Below are 22,361 nucleotides of genomic sequence, written 5' to 3'. Positions count from 1 at the left end.
CCCCAAAAAAAAAAAAAAAAAAAAAAAAAAAAAATTTTAAGGGCTGGGGATGTAGCTCAGTGCAAAGGCCCTGGTTCAAAACCTAGCACTACAAAACAAATACAAACTCTTGACTGTTGACTTTGTATAATAAATCTCGTCCATAACCATACCTATACCTGTATCTATCATCCCTATCTCTACTGATTCCTTCTCTTGGTCCGTTTCCTAGCGGACTTCACAGAGACCCCTTCCGGGCACACACGTGCATGCTGGGTGGAGCTCCATGCACACTTCAAGGATGCTGCCCTGAGGGTCAGACTCCAAGTAAGCTGCAGACCTGTGCTACCCACCTCCCCATCACCCAGCAAACAGGGCTAGCCCCAGTTTAAGAAACCAGGGCCCTCCCTGCAGTGACCGATCCCTGCAGGCCCCATCCTTCAAGTCTCTTTTATGCAAAGTCTTGCAGGCTGGAAAGAGCAGAACAGCATGAGGGCTGTACGCTCTTTCGTCAATGACAGTCCCCCCTCTCCCGGGTTTCCTGTCACCTCTGACACGAGGACACCAGTGCTTTCTCCTCTCTGCCCTCCCAACATGGGTACTGTGGACCCTGGCTTGTGCTGGGTTCAGCAGCCTAGACCCGAGTTTCAATCATGACCAAGGGGGAAAGGGACCTTTCTGCTCACACCGCGTCTGGTGACTCCCTGCAGGCAGCCAGAGCTCAGGGACAGGAGCACTGTGCTTCCCCACAGCTCTGCCAATCCAGAAAGGAGTCCTCAGGTCCTCTGAGCATCACAGAAGGGCAGGCCCGCAGGGAGGAGGAGCAAATACCAACACTTGTTCCTGCGTCTCCACTTTCTGCCTCCAGGTCCCCTACAGAGCCTTGAAGTCCAACTTGAGGAACCCTGACTTCCAGTTTCTGGGTCCCAGGCCAGGGACTCTCCATCTTTGAATCTCACAGAATACACCCCACTCTCTTCTACTATCACCCAACTTGGGGGTGAATGCAGGTCTATTTGTCAGGTAAGACTATTAAAGGGGAAAAGGTACCGAGTATAATCACTGTTTCATAACACACCCAAATGAGGAAGAGTTTTGTCTCAGACCAAAGGACTGAGCAGGGGTGCAGCTCAGCTCAGCGGTACAGCACCTGCCTAGCATGTGCAAAGCCCTCTTTCAATCCCCAGTGCCAGGCCATGGGATGGCACTGCAAGAAAAGGGAAAAGAAGTGCCTGCTCTTATGACTCCCACTGCCAGGCTAATTCTCAAGGGCAAATGACGTCCCCAGAGCAGGAGAGACTGTGTCCTGCTTCGCTTCAGCCCTCGCTAGACTCCTGTGAGTTCTGGCTTACGGAGTCCTCCTGACCAAAGCAGAGTGGGCTCTGCCGGGTAACCTGCAGGTTTGGCTGGTAAGATGGGAAAATTACCGGCATGTTGCAGGGTCATTATTTATTCTGCACAGAGCAGGGACTGGGCCTGACTGGTGGCTGCCACGAAACCCAAGTTCCCCTGGATATCTAAGTGAACTCCCACCAAGTTGGCTCCACAAAGCGGGGACAGCTGGTCAGGAGCAGCCAGGTGTGACTGTGAAGTCAGGAGAACCATTGTGACCAACTGATATTTATACACCTGGTGAGTGCTGTTCCCCCCTTCAATACGGTCACCTTGAGTATCTCCTCCCAGTCCCCAGTGAAGCGGGCCCGGCGTCACAGTGCTTTTGGAGCTCCTTCTGGGGCCAAATTAAGTGAGAAATAGAGTCACAGCGTCACTTTCTTTGTAAGTAAAAACCGCTCTGTTCAGCTTTGTCACCCAGCTAATTTCTGAGCCTTGCCTTCAAATGACCTTGGCTGCATTAAAAATTAAATCCACCCCCAAAGGAAGGGGATTCACCATCAGCGAGGATATTCAAGATGATGCAGCCTGAAGGTGTAACATGGAGGGAGAACAGGGTGCTGCTAGGTCCTGCCCCCCAACGATGCATTACTCACCCCTGCTGGGTGCCCGTGCTCCACCTAGCTTATCGGCCCCCTGAGCTGGAGGCCACCAGCCCCAATGATATCAATGAGAACTCTGGGCCCAGATGCTGATGGACCTGTCCAGGAACAGAGCCACCAGAGAGGCCTCAATCTCCACCCCAGGCAGCTTCCTGTTGGACGCCAAAAGTATGACATCTGTTTATTCCAACAAAGACGTGCACATGATTTAAAGAACCACCAATCCACACAGCCACGGTGACCATTCCCCCCCACAGCACTGTGTCTGCTCTTTGCAAAAAAAGCCGACTGAAGCCAGGGACACAGAGGGACCTAGGGGTGACTTTGGTCCCCAACTCTCTTGGCTTCAACAAGGCATTCTGGGCCTTGGCATCTGCATCTGGAATATGAGGACTAAATAATCCCAAACCCTTATATTCAACTGTGTCCTTTTGTGTCCCTCACATCCCAGCCATGGAAGAGGGGAGGCTGACCCGAATGAACACAGAAACGACAAGTCTAATGGAGCCAGGCTTGAGTCCCTCTGATCCCCTTGGACGCCTACACAGCCTCTCTGGGCCTCTGCGACAGGCAGCACCTTAACATAAGAAGCAGAGAAGCTTCTGCCTTCTAGGGCTGTTTCAAGGATCCAATATGCACATTTGTCTCGAGTCGAGTAACTGTACCCCAGACGTGTGCCCCTTCTGAAGGCAGCTGCCTCGGGGTCCCTCTCCTCTGACCCCTTTAAGCCCTGCCTTCCATCCCCTCCCTCCTCCACAGAACCTGCCAGGGAAGGGCCTGAGCCCTGCCCCAGAGAAACACCAGTGAGGCGGTGACAAGGCCACAAGCAGCAAAGCAGAGGCCACCAGTTTCTCGACTGCCTTTGAATTGTGACGGGGAAAATGTGACAGAGACAAGCAGGAAGAACATGAGGGCCACTGGTTATCCACGGTGCATCCTGCATAGCAGACTCCGGAAGCGGCCTTGCGTTCAAATCCTGACGTCGACTTTTATTAGCTCCGTGACCTTGGGGATGACAGTCAACCTCGCTAGGCCCCCTTCTCAGCTGTGATAGGAGGAAAATGCATGTGCCCGCCTTGCACTACCGTTGTGAGAGTCAACAACAGAAGCAGATCAAGTGCCACAGCAGGCCTGGCTGGAAGTGCATGCTTGGACACGTGCTGTTACAGTTTCCAACCTGCAGCAAGCACAAGCCACCCTAGGAGGCACTGCCCGGGTCTGGAAGGCAAAAGGAAAAGTGTGAGAGGCTGTCCCAGGGGCCCCACCCTGTGCACACATCAATATGAAAGGTACAAAGTGATATCCCCAGCAGGTCCCCTTCCACTGGCATCTTTCTAGTGACGGCAGCTCACTCCTTTGAAGACAGTCCCTTTCTGAACACCGAATATCCAGCTTAACCAAGGACCTTCTCTTTGGCCACAAATTCATCTGCCCCAATTTTTGCCCAGATTTTGCCCCAGTAACTCTATTTTAGAATTCCTCTACGGCCAACAACCCCAGCCTTTAAAGGAAACAGGATCTGTGATTAAAGCCGATTCCAAGGGCTGAGATCAAGCTGCATACATTTGCGGACACCTGGGCAGGGTACCCGGCACTGTTGCCATTGTGTGAGGGAGGTGTCAGACTGCAGGGAGAGAGATTCAGAGCCCGGAGCAGTTCTGCAGCTGGCTGTGGGACTGGCCCGCTTGGTGCAGTGATGGGGTCTTGCCCTGCCCCCCACACTCAGCCTCTGAAGGTGCATGGCTGACTGTGACCTTGAATCCCAAGGAATAAACATTAAGAAAGTCACCTGGTGCAGCTCTTTCATGTGCCCCAACCCGGGGGACTGGTGTCAGAAGATGCAGAAAAGCCAGATGGTATTTCCCAGGATCAAGGTCCACGTAGAAAGCCCAGGGCCCCTTTCCTGTCCTTTCCCACATCCACCCATACCAGGGTAGCTGGCGTAGGAGGACGAGAGCCCTCAGAGACATAAGATTAATGGCCTCCCAGGCAGGTGAGCAGCCGCCCCCTTGCCAGTCACCATCCTCTGCAGCTCCCCGGCCCGGCCGGCTCCTCCAGGTGTGGAGTGAACCTGGCAGAGCAGCCGACCTTCACCACCAAGCAGAGCCCCACAGCCCGGGCTGTCCCCAGTGCCATCACAGACCAAGGAGGGTGGCTGTAGGTGCTACAGAAGCGGCTGGGAGAGAGCAGGGGAGCAGCTGAGCAGGGTGCTGGGCAAGGACAGAACCCAGCTTCTGGGGCTCTGGCTGCCAAGTTTCCACAAGGATCTCTGTTATTTGACATCCTTCTTATAAGGCTTTATCTGTTTGCTTGCTTGCATATATTTGGCCAGCTTGATTGCCTTCCTTTTTCTTTTCTTTTCTTTTTCTTTTTCTTTTGCTTTTGCATTTACCAGGGATTGAACCCAGGGCCTCATCACTGAGCTGCATCCCTGTTCTTTCTATAATTTTACTTTGAGACAGAGTCTCCCTTAAGTCAGTAAGTCACACAGGCTGGGCTTGAATTTGCGATCACCCTGACTCAGCTTCCAGTGTGCTGGCTTTTTTAATTTATAAGTTAAAAGTGCTTTTGTTGCAGAATACTTGGGCATGATCCAACAGTAAAGTTAAAAGCAAAATCTCACGAAATACCAGGTTCCCTGAGCCCATTCCTTCAGGTAACTCAAAGGGCAGTCTCCTGTGTCTCCTCCCAGAAATTTCCAGAGCATGTGTCTAGCATCTGCGGCTTCAAAAACCATAAATGTGGCTCTACTGTGTTCACTGCTCAGCTACTATTTTAAAAAACTCTACTGTACGTTACCTGTATAACCACATTGGTCTCTGTAGAGCTATAAGGACCGGTTACTACAGCTACAGTGTTTCCTCCTCTGTTCTGTTCTTGTACTTGTCTTCAGACAGGGTCTCTCCTCTCTACTGAGTCCAGGCCTCACTGTGTAGCCCAGGTAGCTCATGATCTTCCTGCTGGGATGATGGGCATGTGCCACCAACCCCAACCTAAAACTTTTCTTGATCCACTCTATCACAATCTTAATACACTTAGTCTTTCTTAGTTGGAAAAATACATCATGAACTCACAATTCAGTAGACTTTAAAATGAACTTGCAGTTTTTCTTATTCATGACCACAGTCTCCTCTGCAGAGAATTCTCGCATGGGGTTCACCTGACAGTGCAGCCTGGCAGTGTGTCCCTGTGTGAGCCTTTCACAAACATTGTCTTATTAAATCCTGCTGTGCCCCTGTAAAGGAAGGGTACTGTTCATTATCCTCCCTTTTCAGACGAGGCCTGTGTCGCACAGGGAGGTTACGTGACTTGCTCAAGGATACACAGCAAGAGACAGTCAGAGTCTCTAGCCAGACACTAAAGGCCCAGCTCTCTCCACACCACACAGGGCCGGTTCCTGTGAGTCCAGCAGGGGTCAAGGAGGCTCCTTCCGCCACAGCGTTACAGACAGAAGGACACTGCCAGACCCCGACGCTGACCTCACGCTTAGGGGCCGGTTAGGCACGGGCCTTGGATGTGGGCTACAACAGACCGATGCCACCTGGAGCAGCCACGGGCCGGCCCGGCAGCAGAGCGATGCTTCTGCTTGTGGGCTGAGGCGCCAGGAAGATCAAGATGAACCAAGCGGAGACCAGGGCTGTACTCTCCTGAGCTCACCTCCACTAGAGCGGCGGCGCCAAGACGGATAGCACCTCAGTGAGTCTACCTCAGGAGGAGCCGCCTCTCCACACGGCCCGCCCCTCTTTCACATGCCAGTTGCCATTTAGCAAACTCTTGAATTAATTTTTTTTTATAACAGCAGAATTATTTGCGTTAGTCTGTCCTGCCCTCCTCTGGGTCCTGCAGCCCCTCTCTCCCGGCCTCGCACGGGTGCTTAGTGTGGCCCTGACACGTCACATATGTGACCTGCATCACCTGGCCCAGAATCACCAGGTGGAAGAGGCCTGTGGGCACTGAGGGCACGTGGAGTTTACACCCAGAGGAAGAGGGAGAGAAAGCTCTGTGCTCCTTCCAAGAGGCCGGGCCTGGCCTGAGCTCTGCCTCAGGCTGTGGTGCCAAACTGTTGCCATAGCCTCTTCTGCCAGGGCCTCAGTCTTCCCATCTGTAAACCGAGGGCGCTGGTGCCAGTGAGCCTCTGGGGTTCCTCCCAGCACCCATGTCCTGCCTTCTCCCCAGGGGAGGTCCCCTGTCAGCCCCCAGGGTGCTTGGAGATCCTGGCGCCTTCAGAATAAAGGCCCCACAGGAGTGGCCCCCATAAGCCCTGAGCATGGCTCAGGGTGGGCACTCAGCAGATGTTAGCAGGTATTGCTGTTGTTATTTGTAGCAGGAAAGAGAAAAACTGTGAAACAGACCTAGAATGAGAAAGGCAGAAATAAGGGACTAGAAAAAAAGCAGGATGGAAAAAGCCCTGGTTGTGCCTGGGGTGGTCAGGCAGCTGTCAGGGGCACAATCTCTGGTCTGGTCCATGTGGCCCAGAGCCAGAAGTACTACAGAATCCGAAGAGCTCTTGCTGAGAAGGCTGCAGGAGGGGTACCTGCCAGAGGCCCCTTGGACAACCCGCCCTCCACCCTTCAGGCATCTGGGCTTTGGGGCACCCAGCACTGCCCAGCGCCACGCCCCGAACCCTGGAGACTGGCCCACTGCAGCTGCGCCCCTGCCACTCCCTCACCTGCCAACAGTCCAGACCTGTTGCCTACTGCCAGGGGTCCCTGCCTTCTAGGACTGCTCAGATCCCAGGCGACATCTGCCTTGTAATAAAAATATTTAGTGCAATATCTTGATGTCGTGAAGCACATTTTTTAGATAACTACATTTGCAGATCTGAATAAAGAGATCCACTGCCAAGCCCTGCGTGCTATTTTGCTACCATGAATGCCACATGGAGCAGCCGGCCCAGAGGTTTCTGGGAGTCAGGGGAGGCTGATGGCCAAGACTGCACTTGGGGGCATTTTGACCCCGGGTATAGGTCCCCAAATGCTGCCCTTGCCAAGCCCACAGGGTCTGCTCCAGGGACCATTCTGCTGGTCAGGCATGGAGCTGAATGAGCTCAGGGGACACAGGGGTGTAAAAGCACAATCCCAAATGCAGGCCTCTTGGCTACATGGCATCACTCAGACCATGGTGACTCTTCTCCTCTGTCCCCACCCAGCACGATGGGACACAGGTCCTCCAAGATGGCCCTCCAAGATCACTGCCCTGCGCATGCCTCTCCACAAAGGCCTGTGCCCACACCTCCTCTTCCTCCTCCCTTCCTGGCACAGCGACACTTCCCAGCACAGCATGCACAGCCCCAACACAGGCACCTCCCGCTTCCCCAGGCCTCTGTGCAGCTGTCCTGGGATCAGGGCTTGGGGACAGCCTCTTCACTCTTCTCAGGGGCCACGCACCCCTTTCTGAGCCCAGGATCTGAGGAACAGTTCCCCTCAGAACACATTCAAGTGCAGGACAAATGTCAGCAGGGCTGGTCTGGAAAGAAATGATGCGTTTTCTAGTCCCCTGCGCTTCTGAGCTATTTCGGGAGCCCTGACTTGGATTTGCATGGGGCTCCTTCAAGTGAACCCAGTGTCACCATGGGCAAGGACTCTTCCTAGGCAGCACTGTAGACTAAACATAGCAAATGCCAGGCAGCAGTCTCCTTCCCTTCCAGCACCCCCCTGAGTTGCTACACACCAGGGATGCCTCAAGACCCATCACAGAGGCCCTGAGAGCCCAGGGACCTGGGGCCCTCTCCCTCCAACATGCTCCTGCCAACCAGGCCTTACCCAGGGCTCCCCAAGTGTCTGGGAACATAGGGCCCCCACAGTTTACTTTTGTTGGGATCCTGCATTATCAGTAGCAAGAGCAGGGTGGGTGCCCCTGGCTGCCCCAAACTTCAGAGAGTCATGAGGACCCTCTCAGTCCTACAGTTACACAGCACCGAAGGCCTTCTGAAGAGTCACCAAGCTCTGGATGTGGGCTGCAGGGACCTGGGCACAGGCTGGATTAGTCATGGAGCTGCTCCCAGCTAATAAGTTTGGGCCTGGGCTTCTTAGCCCTTCTAGGTTTTCAACACCTTGGATTCCCACCTCCCTTTCCTCCTCGCTCTGCGTGCCCTGCTAAGATTAGAAAAGCTAGGTTCAGACCTCTCTTATCCCCTCAACCAGGCAGCCCTGAGCAGCGGACCACTTGTACAGACACACAGACGGCCCACCAGTAGCTCAGTCTAACACACAAATTTTCTCAAAATGTATCTAAGTTTTTATCTGGAAATTACTGAAGGTGTTGCCAGGTCTGACCTTGTGCAGCAGATTCACAGACATATGAGATCCAGGCAGGCTCTGGAAGAGGTCAGGGTGAGAGCAAGACTGCCACAGAGAGACGGGAAGTAAGGGCTGAGTTCTCAAGGCTGCCTCCTGCTCAGTACTGTCATTTCCGAGTACCTCTGTCTACAAAGCCGGGGGTTCAAAAGGAGCCACAGCAGTGCGTTGTGCCATCTGTACTGCTGTGTGACGTAGCCTTACCAGGCTCCTAAAAGCTCCCGCTCACCTAGCATTGTAAGTGGGGGCTGGTCTGGGAGCCGTGCGCAGGAGCCCTGAGCAGTCGTCCTGATGCCAAGGGTCTGAGCCTGAAGCAGTTATGGTGCTCACGACGTTTCAGGGCCCAAGGAGTTGCCGCCTTAGAAGTGAAAGGACCCTGCTCAGCGGCTCTGTCCTGGGCCTCTGGGTGCTGCAGACCTAACTTCTCACCCTCCCATTTTTCTGAGGCATCACAAAGCCAACGAAACCCAGCTCCAGTCCTCTAGGGTGTGTGTACAGACCAAGTACGGCCAGGAGCTCTGCCTCAGCTGCCAAGGCCAGCGGAGTGCAGGCCTTCGCGGACACAGGGAACGCAACGGTGTCCCTGGGGTCTCGGGGCTTGCTGCTGCCCCCGCCTGCCTCCCGTTGTACACCACTCAGCGCCTCTGCTCTCCTGCACCCCTCACATCCCCTGTGGCCAGGCTGACATGACCTCAGATGGTCCTGGATCCGGAGGCTTAGGCAAACCCCTCTCCAGGAGCCTTTCCTCCCGGAAGTCAGTGTGCTGTGCTCTGACTCAGGAAGAGGTGGCAGCAAGGGAAAGAAATCAGCCCTAGACTCCACACATACAGCTCTCCCCGGAAGTCCTCTGTTTCAAGAGACTTTGGAAAAGGTCGTGTCCAGAACAGTGAGAAGAAAGAGATCCTAAGAAGAGCTAATATTTATTAAGCACTTACTGTGGACCAGTCTCTGCTGTAAGTGCTTCATCAGCTTTTAATCTTTACAGCAAGCCAATGAGGACCACAGCAGCTGAGGAACCCGAGGCCCAGAGAGATCAGGTCCTTTCTCCAGGCCCATGGTGTTTAGTGGCAAGGGCTGGCTGCCTGGGGTGAGCACTGACTCAAAGTGTCTGCTAACGTCCATGGTGTTAACACCCCCATCACGGCCAGCTTCGAGGTACCAACACGACAACTCTGCATGCAGAGTGGGAAGTCACGGGCATAGCAGCCATCTTGTCTCCTTCCAGCTAACAGGAACCCCACGTGTAAAAGTACTGCAAACCCATAGGTGCAGTGTAGGGCGGTGGGAGGAGATGATGAGGTTTCAGTATTCATGACCTCTGATTTTAAAACAATATATTTAATTGTAAGTTTATGGAACTTTTTTCTGGTACTGGCGATTGAACCTGGGCCTTCACTCTAAGGCATATCCCCAGTGCTCCCCACCCTTTAAATTTAGAGGCTGGGTCTTTGTAAGTAGCTAAGTTGCCCAGGCTGGGCTTGAACTTGTAATCCTCCTGCCTCAGCCTTGCAGGGTGCTGGGATTACAGTGTGTACCACCACGCCCGACTTAATTTAATTTTCAATTCAATAATGGTCGTTTGACAATGAGCTCATAAAACTACTGAAGATTTAGCAGGGGGCTGTCCTGAGCTGTCCCGAGCTGCCTTCAGGGCACTGCTGGGGCTCAGACTCAGCCTCGTGGGTCTGGAGCCAGGCTTTCCTCCCGTCCTCACCACCTGCTGCCTCCCAGGGGCACAGATGCTCCAGCTGCCTCAATGCTCAACCCAGCAGCAGCTGCTGCAGTTCAGGTCCCCACTGGCCATTTCCTACACGACCTTCTTCCTCCCCGTGTGTCCCCCAGAGACCTCTCCACCCACCTATCTTCCTAGGGTAGCTCGACCAACACTTAGTAAGCACCTGCCCTGTGTCAGGTGACCTAGGCCCTGGGGCCCAGGAGGTGAACTGGTCATCTCCAGGGACCCATGACTTACTGGGAAAAAATTCAGACTCAACAGACTGCAACTCAGTTAGGGGCATGAGCCAGGGAATAACTGCAAGGAGAGAGAGATCAGCTCCCCCTGGAAGAGGCCAGGGATAGCTTCACATAGAGGGCAACACCTGAGCAGCGTATTAAAGGATGCCTAGAAGTTTGCCATGCAAACCAGGATGAAGGAAAACAATATAGGAAAGAATAGATCTGAGGTGTGTGTCTAGGCAGGGGACTGGTCAGTGAAGAGGAAAGGAAGAACTCAACACACGCTTGGTATCCAGTTTGTACACACGGGGGGTGCCGCCAGCAGGAACCCAAGTCAGGCGCCAGAGTCACACGCTGAGATCCAGAGTCAGGATGGACGGAGGATGGGGGTGGGAGAATGCTGGGAGGGCAAGGGACAGGAGGAAGCACAGGCCAGGGACTCTGCTTCCAAACACACCTCTGACAGACTCCAAGGACGGTGTGAAAGGGCCAGGCCAGCAGGAGGCCATGGGCCTGGAGGCGGATGCCAGAGGGAGGTGGGGTAAGGGAAGGAGAGCCCGGTTCACTGTGCCGATACTTCCAAGCTTTTCCTAAGGACCAAAACACGGGACCCCATTTTTTCTTTTTGCCTCCATCTTAAACTTTACCATATGCTGGGCCCACATAGCAAAGAAAGTATGTTTTCAAAGCTAGAGTTAGAAGATAAAATTCTAGATACAACAAGTACCATAGCATGGTAACCGTGAGGGCAGCCATGCAGCCAGATGGACTCTGTGCATATACTGGCTTCTGTCAGCTTTGTGACCTTGGGTCAGTGACTAAATATCTCTGTGCCTCAGTTTACATGTGAAATAAGGATAACAGTACCTACTTCCCAAGGTTGTCATGAAGCAGCAGTGAGTTAATACATGCAATGTTCGTAGGACAATGCCGGGCATACAGCAAGTGTTCAATCAACGGCAATTACTGCAGCTACTATTATTATTACAATTATCCATCCACCGTTGGCCCCATCGTTTAGAAAAGAATCCGAAACATCCCAATCAGGATCTGAAACCGGTGCAGGCTGCGTTGCTCGCGCATATTCAGTAGCTGGAGGGCATTCCCTAGACTGCAGGAGGCCTGGGTGCTTTCCAGACTGGACGTCGGGCCAGCCACGGGCGGGCAGTGTATCTGGTCTGCGTGTGCGCGCTCATGAGATTGTGTGCTGGGGGTGGCCGGGGTAAAAAGACTGCAGCGTGGCTCAGAAAGGCAGTTCAGAAACCAGCACCGCTTTCTGAAGCCAGAATCTTGCGCTCCCTGCAGCCAGGAGCCAGCGTTCGGAAGGCTCACCCCGCACCCCACCCCACCGCACCCCATCCTACTCTTCCCAACCTGGGGAAGGGGGAAGCCCGGTTGCAGAGAGGTCACCCATGGGGTGCAGTGCCGGTGCTGGCCTGCAGGGGGCTCTAGAGCCCTTCCATTCTCCATATCCCAGGCTGCCTGGGTACCGCGTTTAAAACAATGGTTGCGTTTCCTGGCGCTGCGCGTCTGTGCGCTGAGAAGTAGGTGTCCCTGAAAAGCTAGGGTTAGCTGGTGGATAAGCCCCAGTTCAGCCACACCTCGGCCCCGGCTCTGTTTCAGATTTGTGTCCCTGGCCCTCGGCTGCTTTACCACCTACCACCTAACACTGATCTGGACTGTTTATCTGTCAGCCCCGGTCCTCGGTTCCTACTCCCCGGTAGGGAAGCAGAGGCCTCCCAGGCGGCCAGACTCTTCCAACTGCCAGGGCCTCAGGTTCTAGCGGTCCAGCTTGGCAACCCGCCTGTCAGGGAATCACAGGCAGGTGTCCCAGAAGGCTTGACCTATCAATTTCTCCGTACGGCAAAACTCAACTGCCCTGGGTGATGCATTAGGAGACATCATTCTGCCAAGTTCTCTACCCGAGTACAACGCTTATCAATACGTCCAGGTGACAGAAATCACTTCTACCCACCAACTTCTAAGGACCAGCCTAACATTAATATTGGCGAAAGTTAGCCTTTTAATTAGAAATTTGAAGAAACTGTTCTTTTAGGCTCTGTTAAAAGTGCATGCATACACACACACATACACACAAAGAAAAATGTGTTTCTTAATGAGATCAAGTTAAGACAACCAGACGTGGGCAGGGTTGTTAGATTTAGCAAATGTTGCACGGGATTTACTTATACTAAGAAATTACTCGTTTATCTAAAATTCAAATGTAACTGGGTGTTCCGTATCTCATCAGGCAACTTTACCCAGGAGTCTGAAAATATAGGTATTCATTCAGAGGAAAATTTCCTATTCATCATCCCTACCCTGAGTGGCAATTCCTTCTCTAATCCCCTGTGTTACATTTGGAAACCCAAGCAGGTTGAGCACATTAAAAAAAGTAATCAGTGCAGGCCCCCCAATCTCACTGCTGGGGGCCTCTTATTGTGAGGTTAAGTCAGAGGAATAAAAAGTAAATTCAAAAGATGACATCAAAAAGATCAATAACACCTGCTTACCTACTATGTGTCCTGCTCTTTTAAATTTCTGGCTCAACACAAAATTACTCCATTTAATTTCGCAACAAGGACTAGGGATTTAGCTCAGTGGTTCCATCACCTGCCTTGCAAGCCCAAGGACCAGAGTTCGTTCCCAGGTACTCCCCCCACCAAAAAAAAAAATTCACAACAACTGTGGGAGGTATACTATTTGTGGAAATAGGAAAGAGAATCTTCTTTCTGTAGAAATCTACAAATCTAATTTCTGAGGTGCTTACAAAAGCATGTCAATTTCTGGCCAATTACTTCCTAGGAAAGAAAGAGGAGGGAAGAGGAGGTCTCCCTACAATCCACGCTGGGTTTCTTCAGAATTCAATACTGAGTCCACAGCTATTTGGTGATAGTGCCCCTTTTACACAGGAAACTCTTAATTTCAATGAATTACTACTGGTTTGGGTATGGGACAGTGCGAGAGCAGTGGGTAGGAAGCCACTATCAGTAGGTTGGCCTTGCCACCGAGGACGATGTGGGCTACCACACTGGGATAATGAACAGCTCATTTGCCACGAATACAGGCGTGGAGCCACCCCAAACACCGGTGACGGTGACACACAGATCCCAAATGCTCTCTGTAAGAAAAAAAACACCCTTTCTCCTAATCCGTCTTAAACTCAACCAGACTGATTGGTCTTTATTATTCGTGAATTAATTTTTTACTCAGGGTCCAACAAGGGAATTGTAGCTATAACATTTCTCACTGATTGAGGGGAAAAGCAGATCTCAAACTGAGCGGTGCAGTCAAACTCTTGCTTGCATTCCTCAGTGGTGGAATGTTTTTGTTTGTTAAATCAGTTAATAATCAATTAATAATCCAAGGCTTTGGGGGTTTTTTCCCTAAGGAAAAAAAATTAAGAGCATGAGTGAGACTATTAAGGTGTTTAAAAAATGCAGACAGCCACGGGACTCTGGCATATGAGGTGAAGCAAAACTGCCTCCTAATTCCAATGCAATATGAAAAAAGGTCACAAGAATAAAGGGACAAAGGCAGTGCCAGACTCCAGAGCAACGCCCAGAAGAACAGTGTCGGGTCCAGAAGCCGACATGAAGAGGCACAAAGGGGTTCAGGGGACCCGAGGGGTTACTTCCCTGGTGAACTCCCTCTAATCTCTGCCTGCTGAACATAGCTTAGGTCCCCAGCAGCACCGACGAGGGCCTTAATGAAGCCCAATGGCCAGGCAACTGAGGGTGGAGAGGAGACGGCCTCTCTCCTCACACAGTTCTCTCCCTAGATGTTCCTTCCTGCCACGCCGTCACCCGCTCGTCCTCTCTGTGGCTTTGGTCTGCAAACCTCTCCTGAGAACACAGCCAGAGGAGCGAAGGGATGGGGGGGACCTGAGAAGCCACCACCGACACCTCATCCTGTCCAAGAAACACCTCTCCCTTCTGCATTCAAAGACAAAGCACCTGGTACTGCTCAGGGGGCTGTGTGGTTAACGCCTCGTTCTCTACCTGCCTGTTCATATTGAGAGAGCAGGCAATGTTTGCTCCTGGGTGAATTCCGACATGCAAACCTGAATTCCGACATGAAACTCTGCATGTTTACGTTCATCTGGTTACTATGAGGAAACCGGTTATGAGATCTGTTTTGTGCTTTGGGGGAAGAAAAAAGTTGCCAGCAGTTATTAGTGTTCTAATCGTTATTATAACCATCACATTATTGCTATCATTTCTGTAAAAGCAGTGTTCTTTCTGCCAAAGCCTGTTAGCCTGACTGTTGGGTAGACAATGTCAACACACCCAAGAGACAAATGACAAAGAGTGAGGTTAAGGAAAAGGATAAATACTGTACTCTGCATGCTGAAGGGCTGTTTCACCATCAAAAGGGAACATTTTCTGCTGATCGATCAGGAAGGCAAAACAAAAGCTCCTGTACTGTTTGGCCAAGACACCAAACTAGGGCTCCCAGCACCCCACAGTGAGATGCGGAACAGATTTAAAAATCGGTTCCAGAGTTTACTGCTTCCTGACACCCTCTCCCACATCCTATCCCCTGGCTCTGAAGGGAACAGACACGGCCCACCTGTAGTCAGAGCTTTAATCTGTCTGCGTTTCCACCACAGCAGCAAGCAGGTTGGGCCAAGGCCAGGGGCTGGATCGGAACGGGCAGGGAAGACAGTAACAGACATTCTGCCTTGGGACTCACCTGTAACGCTGGGCTCAGCACCTCTGAGCAGCTCAACTGCTCTCACGCATACATTCAGACGCACCCTCACCTCTACATCTTTCCTCTGAGCATGGGGATAATTGGGACAAAGGCCAACACTGAACCAAGCAGGAATGAAATGGAGGGGGAAAAATAAAGACAAAAGAAAATGCTAAGTTGTAAGGCATGTGAGAAATCCCACCCTGAGACATCAGCCTTCACACTCTCAATTGCTCCCCACAGCATTTCCTTGTTCTGGAAACCAAGAGCTTAGGAAAAAGCCAGTGATACTCAAAAACCCTTTCCCGGGTTTCTTTTATAAAAGCCCAAAATCAGGCGACAAAACCAAAAAAAATCTAAGTAAAATAAAATTGTAAGATGAATTAACAAAAAGAATAAAACAGAAAAAAAGCAATTTAGGAACACAAGTTAATTCAAGCACTTGGAAAGAAAAGAGCCAAATTAAAATAACATTTCACGGCTGAGGTTTTGAAACTCACAGTTTCCTCGATTAAAGGGTCTGGGTCCAGCTGCAGGTCACATTCAAACCATTTTATAAATGCCGCGTTTTAGTAAACACCACGGCCAGGCAAGAGGCTAACTGCAGCTCTAATTGGCAGGAGAGGACCCTGATATAGTTTTAAATGAAAATTGATTACATTTGAAACCAGAAGATAAAAACGAAACCTTGTCGGAGTTTGTTTAACTGCCTGCCTTCTGACCTCTGAATGAAATGACATTGAGGAATAAAATAACATTTTCCAGAAAACTATTCCCAGAAAAGCCTCTATCCTGGGCAATGCTCAATGATGATACTGAATAGAATATTTTAAACCCTAAAGAACAAAGGAGAAAAAAAATTTAAAAGAAAAAAATATTTTTAAGACCAAAATGTGTTCAAGTTTAAAACACACAAGGTAATGGAGATGATAAATATTCTATCTCTAACCCCCAGGAAAACTTTGGTTTTAGATTTACACAATTTTAACTCAAACTTGGACAATTCTGTTTCTAAGACGAGCTGATTTTTCTCCCACCTTAACAGATTCCATACTGAAAGTCCTACTGGCAGATTAACCCAGTGATTTTCCTTGACTTAAGGAAACCTGTGACCCCATCGGCCACCGTGTGTGCACAGTGATTTCAGGCAGAGAGGGAAGCCGAGGAGATAGGTTCCCGTTAGTGCGGCCTCCATGACTCAGAAGGAGGACAGGATGCCCTGCTCTCCAGTTCTGGGGTCTTCCCCAGTCCTACTGAGGTCAGAGAACTGAAGCGAGTCATTTAGAGAAACCCTCTGGCTGCTGGAACAACCAGCCAGCAGGTCTCTGCCCACTCTGTGGACCAACCAAGCCCAAGGCGCAAGCAGCCCACCCTGAATATGGCCATGCCGGACCTCAGCGGGCTATGTTTAAAGGGCAGAACCCTCTGCCCACTGTTACCCTTCTTCAAAGGGACCTTCTACCATAACACACACACGCAGACCCTCACCAGAGGACAGAGGAAGCCCTCTTAGGATGGACATGGCTTTTGATGGTCAGATACAGCCTTTGCAACAGGGGCTTTAACGACATCATGAAACAGCTTGGCATTTCCTTAAGTAAGACTTAAAAGTAAAGGTCCCATGAAGATCCTTTCTGGTTCTGATCCTGACAGTAGAGCAAGGCACCTGAGAGAAGCAGAAATACACTGAGGAAGGGAAGGACACTGTAGAGCTCCATGTTTCCCCATTTCGGGGCCTTTTTGTTAAGTGCTTAGCTCTGCTCCCAGAAACAAACTGAGCCAGAGCTCTCCAAACACCAGACTGCCCACAGATCCCTGAACATGATCGCTGGAAGCTGCCAAGCTCCTCAGAGCATACAGGCGCGCGTGCACACACACACACACACACATACCCCCCACACACAATCTCTCTCTCTCTCTCTCTCTCAGCCCAGGCAGCAGCCAGTGCTCCGCTCTCACAGCTGGCTCCAGGAAGAGGCTGATGAGATGGGTGAATACAAGCCATTGCCCCCAAGCCTCAGAAGCACTAGGCACAAGTAGTTAGGAGCCCCTTTCGAAAGAGCCCTACTCCCCTCATCACCAGTCCCAGAGCCACAGAACCTACCCGCATGCCCCTAAAGTCTTCCATCACATCCTCCCGGTGTGGGAGAAAACACCCAGGCAGACTGCTATTTAAGGTCCCACTGTCCCAAGAGGTATGGGTCACTAGCCCAGTACTCTAAGGGAAGGAAAAAAGCAAAAACAAAACAGCAACCAGGACCTCCCAGTCACTGTCCTGAGAAGATGTCTGGTCCCAGCATGGCTCTGCATTGTCAGTGAAAGGTCAGTGGCCTGACCAGTGGCGGAGACAGGCTGGTCCTGTGAGGGTTAATCTGCCAGGCTAGTCAGCACAGGGGTCACCGTGATGTGCAGAGAAGTTGAGTAACCCAAGTCCCCATGGCTGGTCTGCTAATTACATTTGCAATTATAAACACCACAACCTCCCTATGCAGGGACCTGACCACACAAGCCAATGGGACAGCCAATATAAACCCTCCACAGGCCGCCCCAGCCACAGCAGGGGATACCAGGGCCAGCTGAAACCCATAAGACTCTTCTCCATGGAATGCCCTGGCCTATGACCATTCCACAGAGGCTAGAGTTTGCTCGGACAGAGAAAGGGGAAACTCACCGGCGGCAAAGCTTCATCAAGGTCACCACCACAGAGGCACTGAAAGGACTTATCCCTAGAAATCAGTGAGAGGCCACAGAGGCAGCAGGCAGGATGTTCAGGAAGCCTCAGGGCTCACTGGTCTGGTTCCAGCCCATCCTCAACTTCACAGCTTCTGGGGAACATTCTGCAGACCCCAAGCTCACGGCCCACTTTTGGCCCCGTATGCACCCTCCAGAGACCGTGGTACACAGAGAGGTTAAGCATTCTAGCTGAGGAAGGGTCCCCCCCTCAGGGTAACATTCAGTCAAGAGGCCCCAGAATCCCAAACAGAAGCTCCAGGGTGGCTTTGAGGAGTGCTAGGTGCTTTGGGGCAGGGATCCAGTCCTATAGAAAAACACTTCCAGGGTCTCCTGCAAAAGGGGTGCCTCACCAGGAAAGATGTCAGAATGGGGGTGTTCAGGTTAGGGGTGAGCTTTACTTTGAAGAAGGGGCTGGATTATAGTCTAAGTATCTGCTGTTCTTCCCCTTAAATTGTATTAATGGAAAACATAAAGGATGCTTAGTCAAAATAAGAAAAAATTCTATCAATGGAAATTTAGTTCTACCATTCTTTTTCTTAATTTGGAACTAAGAGAATTTTAATCATTTTGAGGATATCACCTGAAGTACCTGGGAAGGTAAGTTCAAAAGAGAGGTGCTGAGAGCCAGGTCAGAAGCAACGTCTCTGCTCTGGGTGCTGCCTCCCTCCCGAATGCTGTCTCCTGCACCTGGCCCAGGCACGAGGAAAATGCACCACTCGCCTGAGGCAAAAGCTCTCCTAGGGTCTCCCAGACTCTTGCCTTTGGGGCCAGCTAGAGTGATGCAGATAAGAGAAACAAGGCATTCTGCAGAGGACTGAAGGAGATGAGCTTTTTCAGTGAGTTTGGACTATCTTTTAAAACCATTTGGCACAATTTCCCATTACAGCTGGGAACTTGGAGGGGACATGCAGGGGCAGTTGTAAGAGGCCCCTGCACTAGGGCCAGGGGCACCCTGGGAAGGCAGGAGTGATGTGAACTCTCTGTCACAGCCACCTCCCTGGAAATGCTTTCTCCGAAAGTCCCCTTCATCCTTTTCTCTAAATGGGATGTTTATTGATTACTCCAAATCAATAGAACGAAAAGGTTCCTGTGTGGTGGGTCAGGCATCATCTTCTACTCTTCTTTGGTACAGAAACATCTTTCCATAGATTTCATAATTCTCATAACTGGTGAAATACAGGACTGTTTCTAAAATGAAAGGAGTTGAGGGAAATAATCAACTCCAAGAGGAAATTTCCAAAGATGTCAAGCTCTCACTGAGCTGGAAAGGCCCTTAGCCAGAAATGAGCCCTGCAACACGATGACCAAATGTTTTCTCCACTTGGTGCCCCTGGGCTCAGGGACGGCCGTCTCCTGTCGCTCACCTCTTCTCTAGCCACCCACACCTACAGAACAGTGGCCGACACAGAAAGGCTTATTTTCTAGACCCCTGCCTTAGAAAACCAAGACTAATGTCCTCGCTCTGATTTATTTTTAAATGTACCATTAAAAATTAATTTCCCCCTTTGTTTTTCTCTGGGTCACTGATTCTGAATTACCATGTGGCATTTTTTCCTATGTGTGAACCTACATATTTTACCTGCAGGACAGTTTGTTCTTTGTTCCCTTAACAACGGCAAAAATGGTCATTGGATGAGGGTCCCCGCCCATGCCCCCGCTTGGGTTTTGGGCCTGGGTGTCTTGCTAGTCCCATGGTGGACACATTGGTACACAGGGGCGGGGAGGTAAGCACACTCGCTGATTACATATGTACATAAAATATTGATCAAGACGGGTAATGGAGTCACCTACAAGATTGGCTACAGGAGAATGAAAACGAAGGTTAAGAAAGGTAGGAAGGCAAGTGTGTGGTCTCAGAGGGTGTCACTTCTCACCTGGGACAGGGAGAATGACACTAAGCGTTATAAAACACTGCGTGCTGCAGGAAGGAGCACAGCTTGGACGGTCTCCCTCTCTTAACTCTGGCGCCCAGGCTCTTGGGTCTTCTCAAGTCTGTATACATCAACTAACCTGCCTGGATAAAAACCGCGCCGAGCATAAGAACGCCCTCACTGGTATGTTCCCAGAGAAGCAGCAGCACTGTAACAAATGGACTCATCTTACTGTCCTTCTGAAACACCTCAAAACGCAGCCCCGCTTTTGGTACTTTGTTACTGACAGCGAGGTTAGAGCCTTCATGGGTAGAGGCCCGAAAGATGCCGCTCACAGACACCAGCCTCTGACCTCTACAAGCCCAACCTTGGCGAGCCAGCTCCTGCACCACAGAAAACTTAAACCCTGGCAGCGAGATGGGAAACACACAGCTGTGCACCAGGCCAGCTCACTGATGCTTGGGGCTGCTGCCTAGCAGGGGCTGGGCTTTGAGAAATAGCATCCTACAGGGACACCTCCATCCCCAGTGGAGAGGGCAGGCATATTTTTGACTTTTCCTGTGCCTGGTGGAGTGAGAAGCTAATTTTATTTATTTGTTTATTTATTTATTTATTTAGCAAAGAAACCAGGAAAGGTGGGAGATCAAAAACCACTGACAGCCTTAGGTTAGAAACGATTTCCACTTCAGCCCTGACACCCAGGACATCTGCTCCCACATCCCTTATGCTGCCTTCCTGACATTCCCTTTTCACCCACATTTCTCCTCAAACTCAAGTCAGGGTTCCTGTCAAGCCCGGATGTACCCAGCTGCTAAACCTTCTTTTCTCCGAGCTTTTTTGGTCAACACAATCGCAAGAATGGATTCCCTCACTCTACATATTTTCATACTGGTTGGTTATGACTTGAGCCAAAGACAAACACATAAGATATTTTGAGCTCAACTAAAGAAGTCACCTCTGAAGAGAGGAAGCCTAAATAATTTAAATGTCTAATATTTGTTGGAGTTGGTAATTTCATGGGAGGAAATGTTTCACAGGCATCATTGTCCACAGCCTCCATACCCGCTTCCCCACCTCGTCTACTCCCTCTGAAGGACCCCGAGCAAGCTGGGGCCAGTGTAACCTCTGAAGAGAATGAAAAGCACTTTTCTAGCAGAGAGAAATGAAACCCATTAGATTTAAGGATTCCCCTCACCTCCACCACAATGCCTTCTTCTGACATGACACAGTGCCAAAATTTTGGTGGCATCTAAAGGACCCTCTCTGCCCGGGGAGACTCTAAAACTAGAACCAAAAAGCCCAGCCCGGGCAGTCTGGTCATCAATACAAGCAGCAGCTGTGAGGTCGTGGCCCCCCGAGGATGAAGGCAGTGCTGCAAGGCAGGGGGCTACTTTCGGAACCCCACAAGGCCTATAGTATATTTCAGACACGTCAACAAGACGCTAGATTAGAGGGATGTATTTGTACAAATGTGAAAAGACGATGGAACCCGAGAAAAACACGGTCTTTGACAGTTTAGTTTCCTTTGCGGGGGGGGGGTGTGTGGCAAAGATAAGCAGGAAAGCTGTCTGCGACAATGGAGAGGTTTCAGTTTTGAGCTGCCCTAGGGACCACTCTGCAGGCGCGCACCCCCAGGCACCAGGGAGACTTGTCCAGGGTGCTGTGGGACATCGACGCCCCGAAGACACCCGGGCAGTTACTCCAGCAGGCGGGGCAGCGGCCGGAGGGCGGGACAGCAGGGTGGCCAGCGTGGAGCCCGGAGAGCCCCGGCAGGACGCGAGGGGCACCCACCCAAGGAGCAGAGGAATCCCTTCTCCACTTTCCGGTCCGTGCGCTCGGCGTGCGCCCCGGGGCCAGGGAGCCGCCCCGGGGATGGCGACAGCCGTCCTCGCCTCTCCGGCCACCGCAGGCTCTGCGCGAGTAGCCCCAGGGTTCCGGGCCCAAGTCTCAGGCCGTCTGCTCCGCCGGCGCAGCCTCCCCGCAAACTTCGCACTAACTTGTGCTCCGCCGCAGCGCTGAGCCCGCTACCCAACTCCTGGCGGGGCACAGGCTCCCATGGCAGGGAGTGCAGAGCGCAGCGTAGCCCAGGCCGAACCCCCGTACCCCCGGGGCTCCGGGACGCCGCAGCTGCACGCGCACCCTCGGGGCGCCCCACGGGGACCTCCGGTCTAGCGCGGCGCGAGCCGCCTAGTTCCCAACGGGTCGCGGCGCTTTCGATTTTCTCCCCTTTGCCAATCGTTGTTTTGGTCTCTGGGACCTTTTAAATACAACCAAGGGGCCCGCGGGGAGGGTTTCGCGGACCGGACGGAACCTCCCTAGAGCCATAATCCCGCACCTGTTCTGGGCTTCCACCTCCCCTGCACGGTAACTAAAGCGTTTTGTCACCGCGGAGCGCGATCATAGTGGATGAAAAACTCTACTCTTGCCTAAGTGAGAGCTCCTAAAAAGGGGGGCGCAGGAAAAGTTAAGAGGCGGATGTGAGCCCGAGAGAAAATACCAGGACGTGTAAGGCTTTTCCCCTTCTATGTCGCCCGATTGCCCCCGAAGTCCCTGCCACTTCTAGAACGTGCAGAAGAGAAACTGCGACACCCAGGACAGAGACAGCCAGGCGGGCAGAAGGACAGAGGGACGGGCCGACAAGCGAGGTACCTACTGGTTGTGGTAGCCGAGGGGGTCCGGGATGCAGAGTTCGGACACGTCCATCAGTCCCGTTTGAGCATTCCCAGTTGTCGGAGAAAGGCGGCGGGGCAGTCACGCGGAAGACGAGTGAAGGGCACAGGCGAGGTGCGAGTCCGGGCAGGGGCACCGCGAGCGGAGCGGGCGGCGAGGGCAGGGAG

General features: G+C 51.7%; 1 protein-coding gene across 1 annotated transcript in view; it reads right to left on the bottom strand.

The window, feature by feature from the left end:
* The window catches only part of Esrrb (estrogen related receptor beta), a 100,027-nt gene extending 77,672 nt beyond the window's left edge, over positions 1-22,355 (bottom strand). Inside the window, exon 1 of the mRNA XM_033766694.1 lies at positions 22,178-22,355. Coding sequence (XP_033622585.1) covers positions 22,178-22,227 — 50 coding nt within the window. The 5' untranslated portion in view covers positions 22,228-22,355. The remainder of the gene's footprint in view (positions 1-22,177) is intronic.
* Between the last annotated feature and the right edge of the window lie 6 nt (positions 22,356-22,361).

The sequence above is a fragment of the Fukomys damarensis genome, unplaced genomic scaffold (assembly GCF_012274545.1).
Source record: "Fukomys damarensis isolate Sample0158 unplaced genomic scaffold, DMR_v1.0_HiC HiC_scaffold_21, whole genome shotgun sequence".
NCBI classification, from domain to species: Eukaryota; Metazoa; Chordata; class Mammalia; order Rodentia; family Bathyergidae; genus Fukomys; species Fukomys damarensis.
Note: the sequence above shows the minus strand (reverse complement) of the source record. Positions and strands in the feature narration are given on the sequence as shown.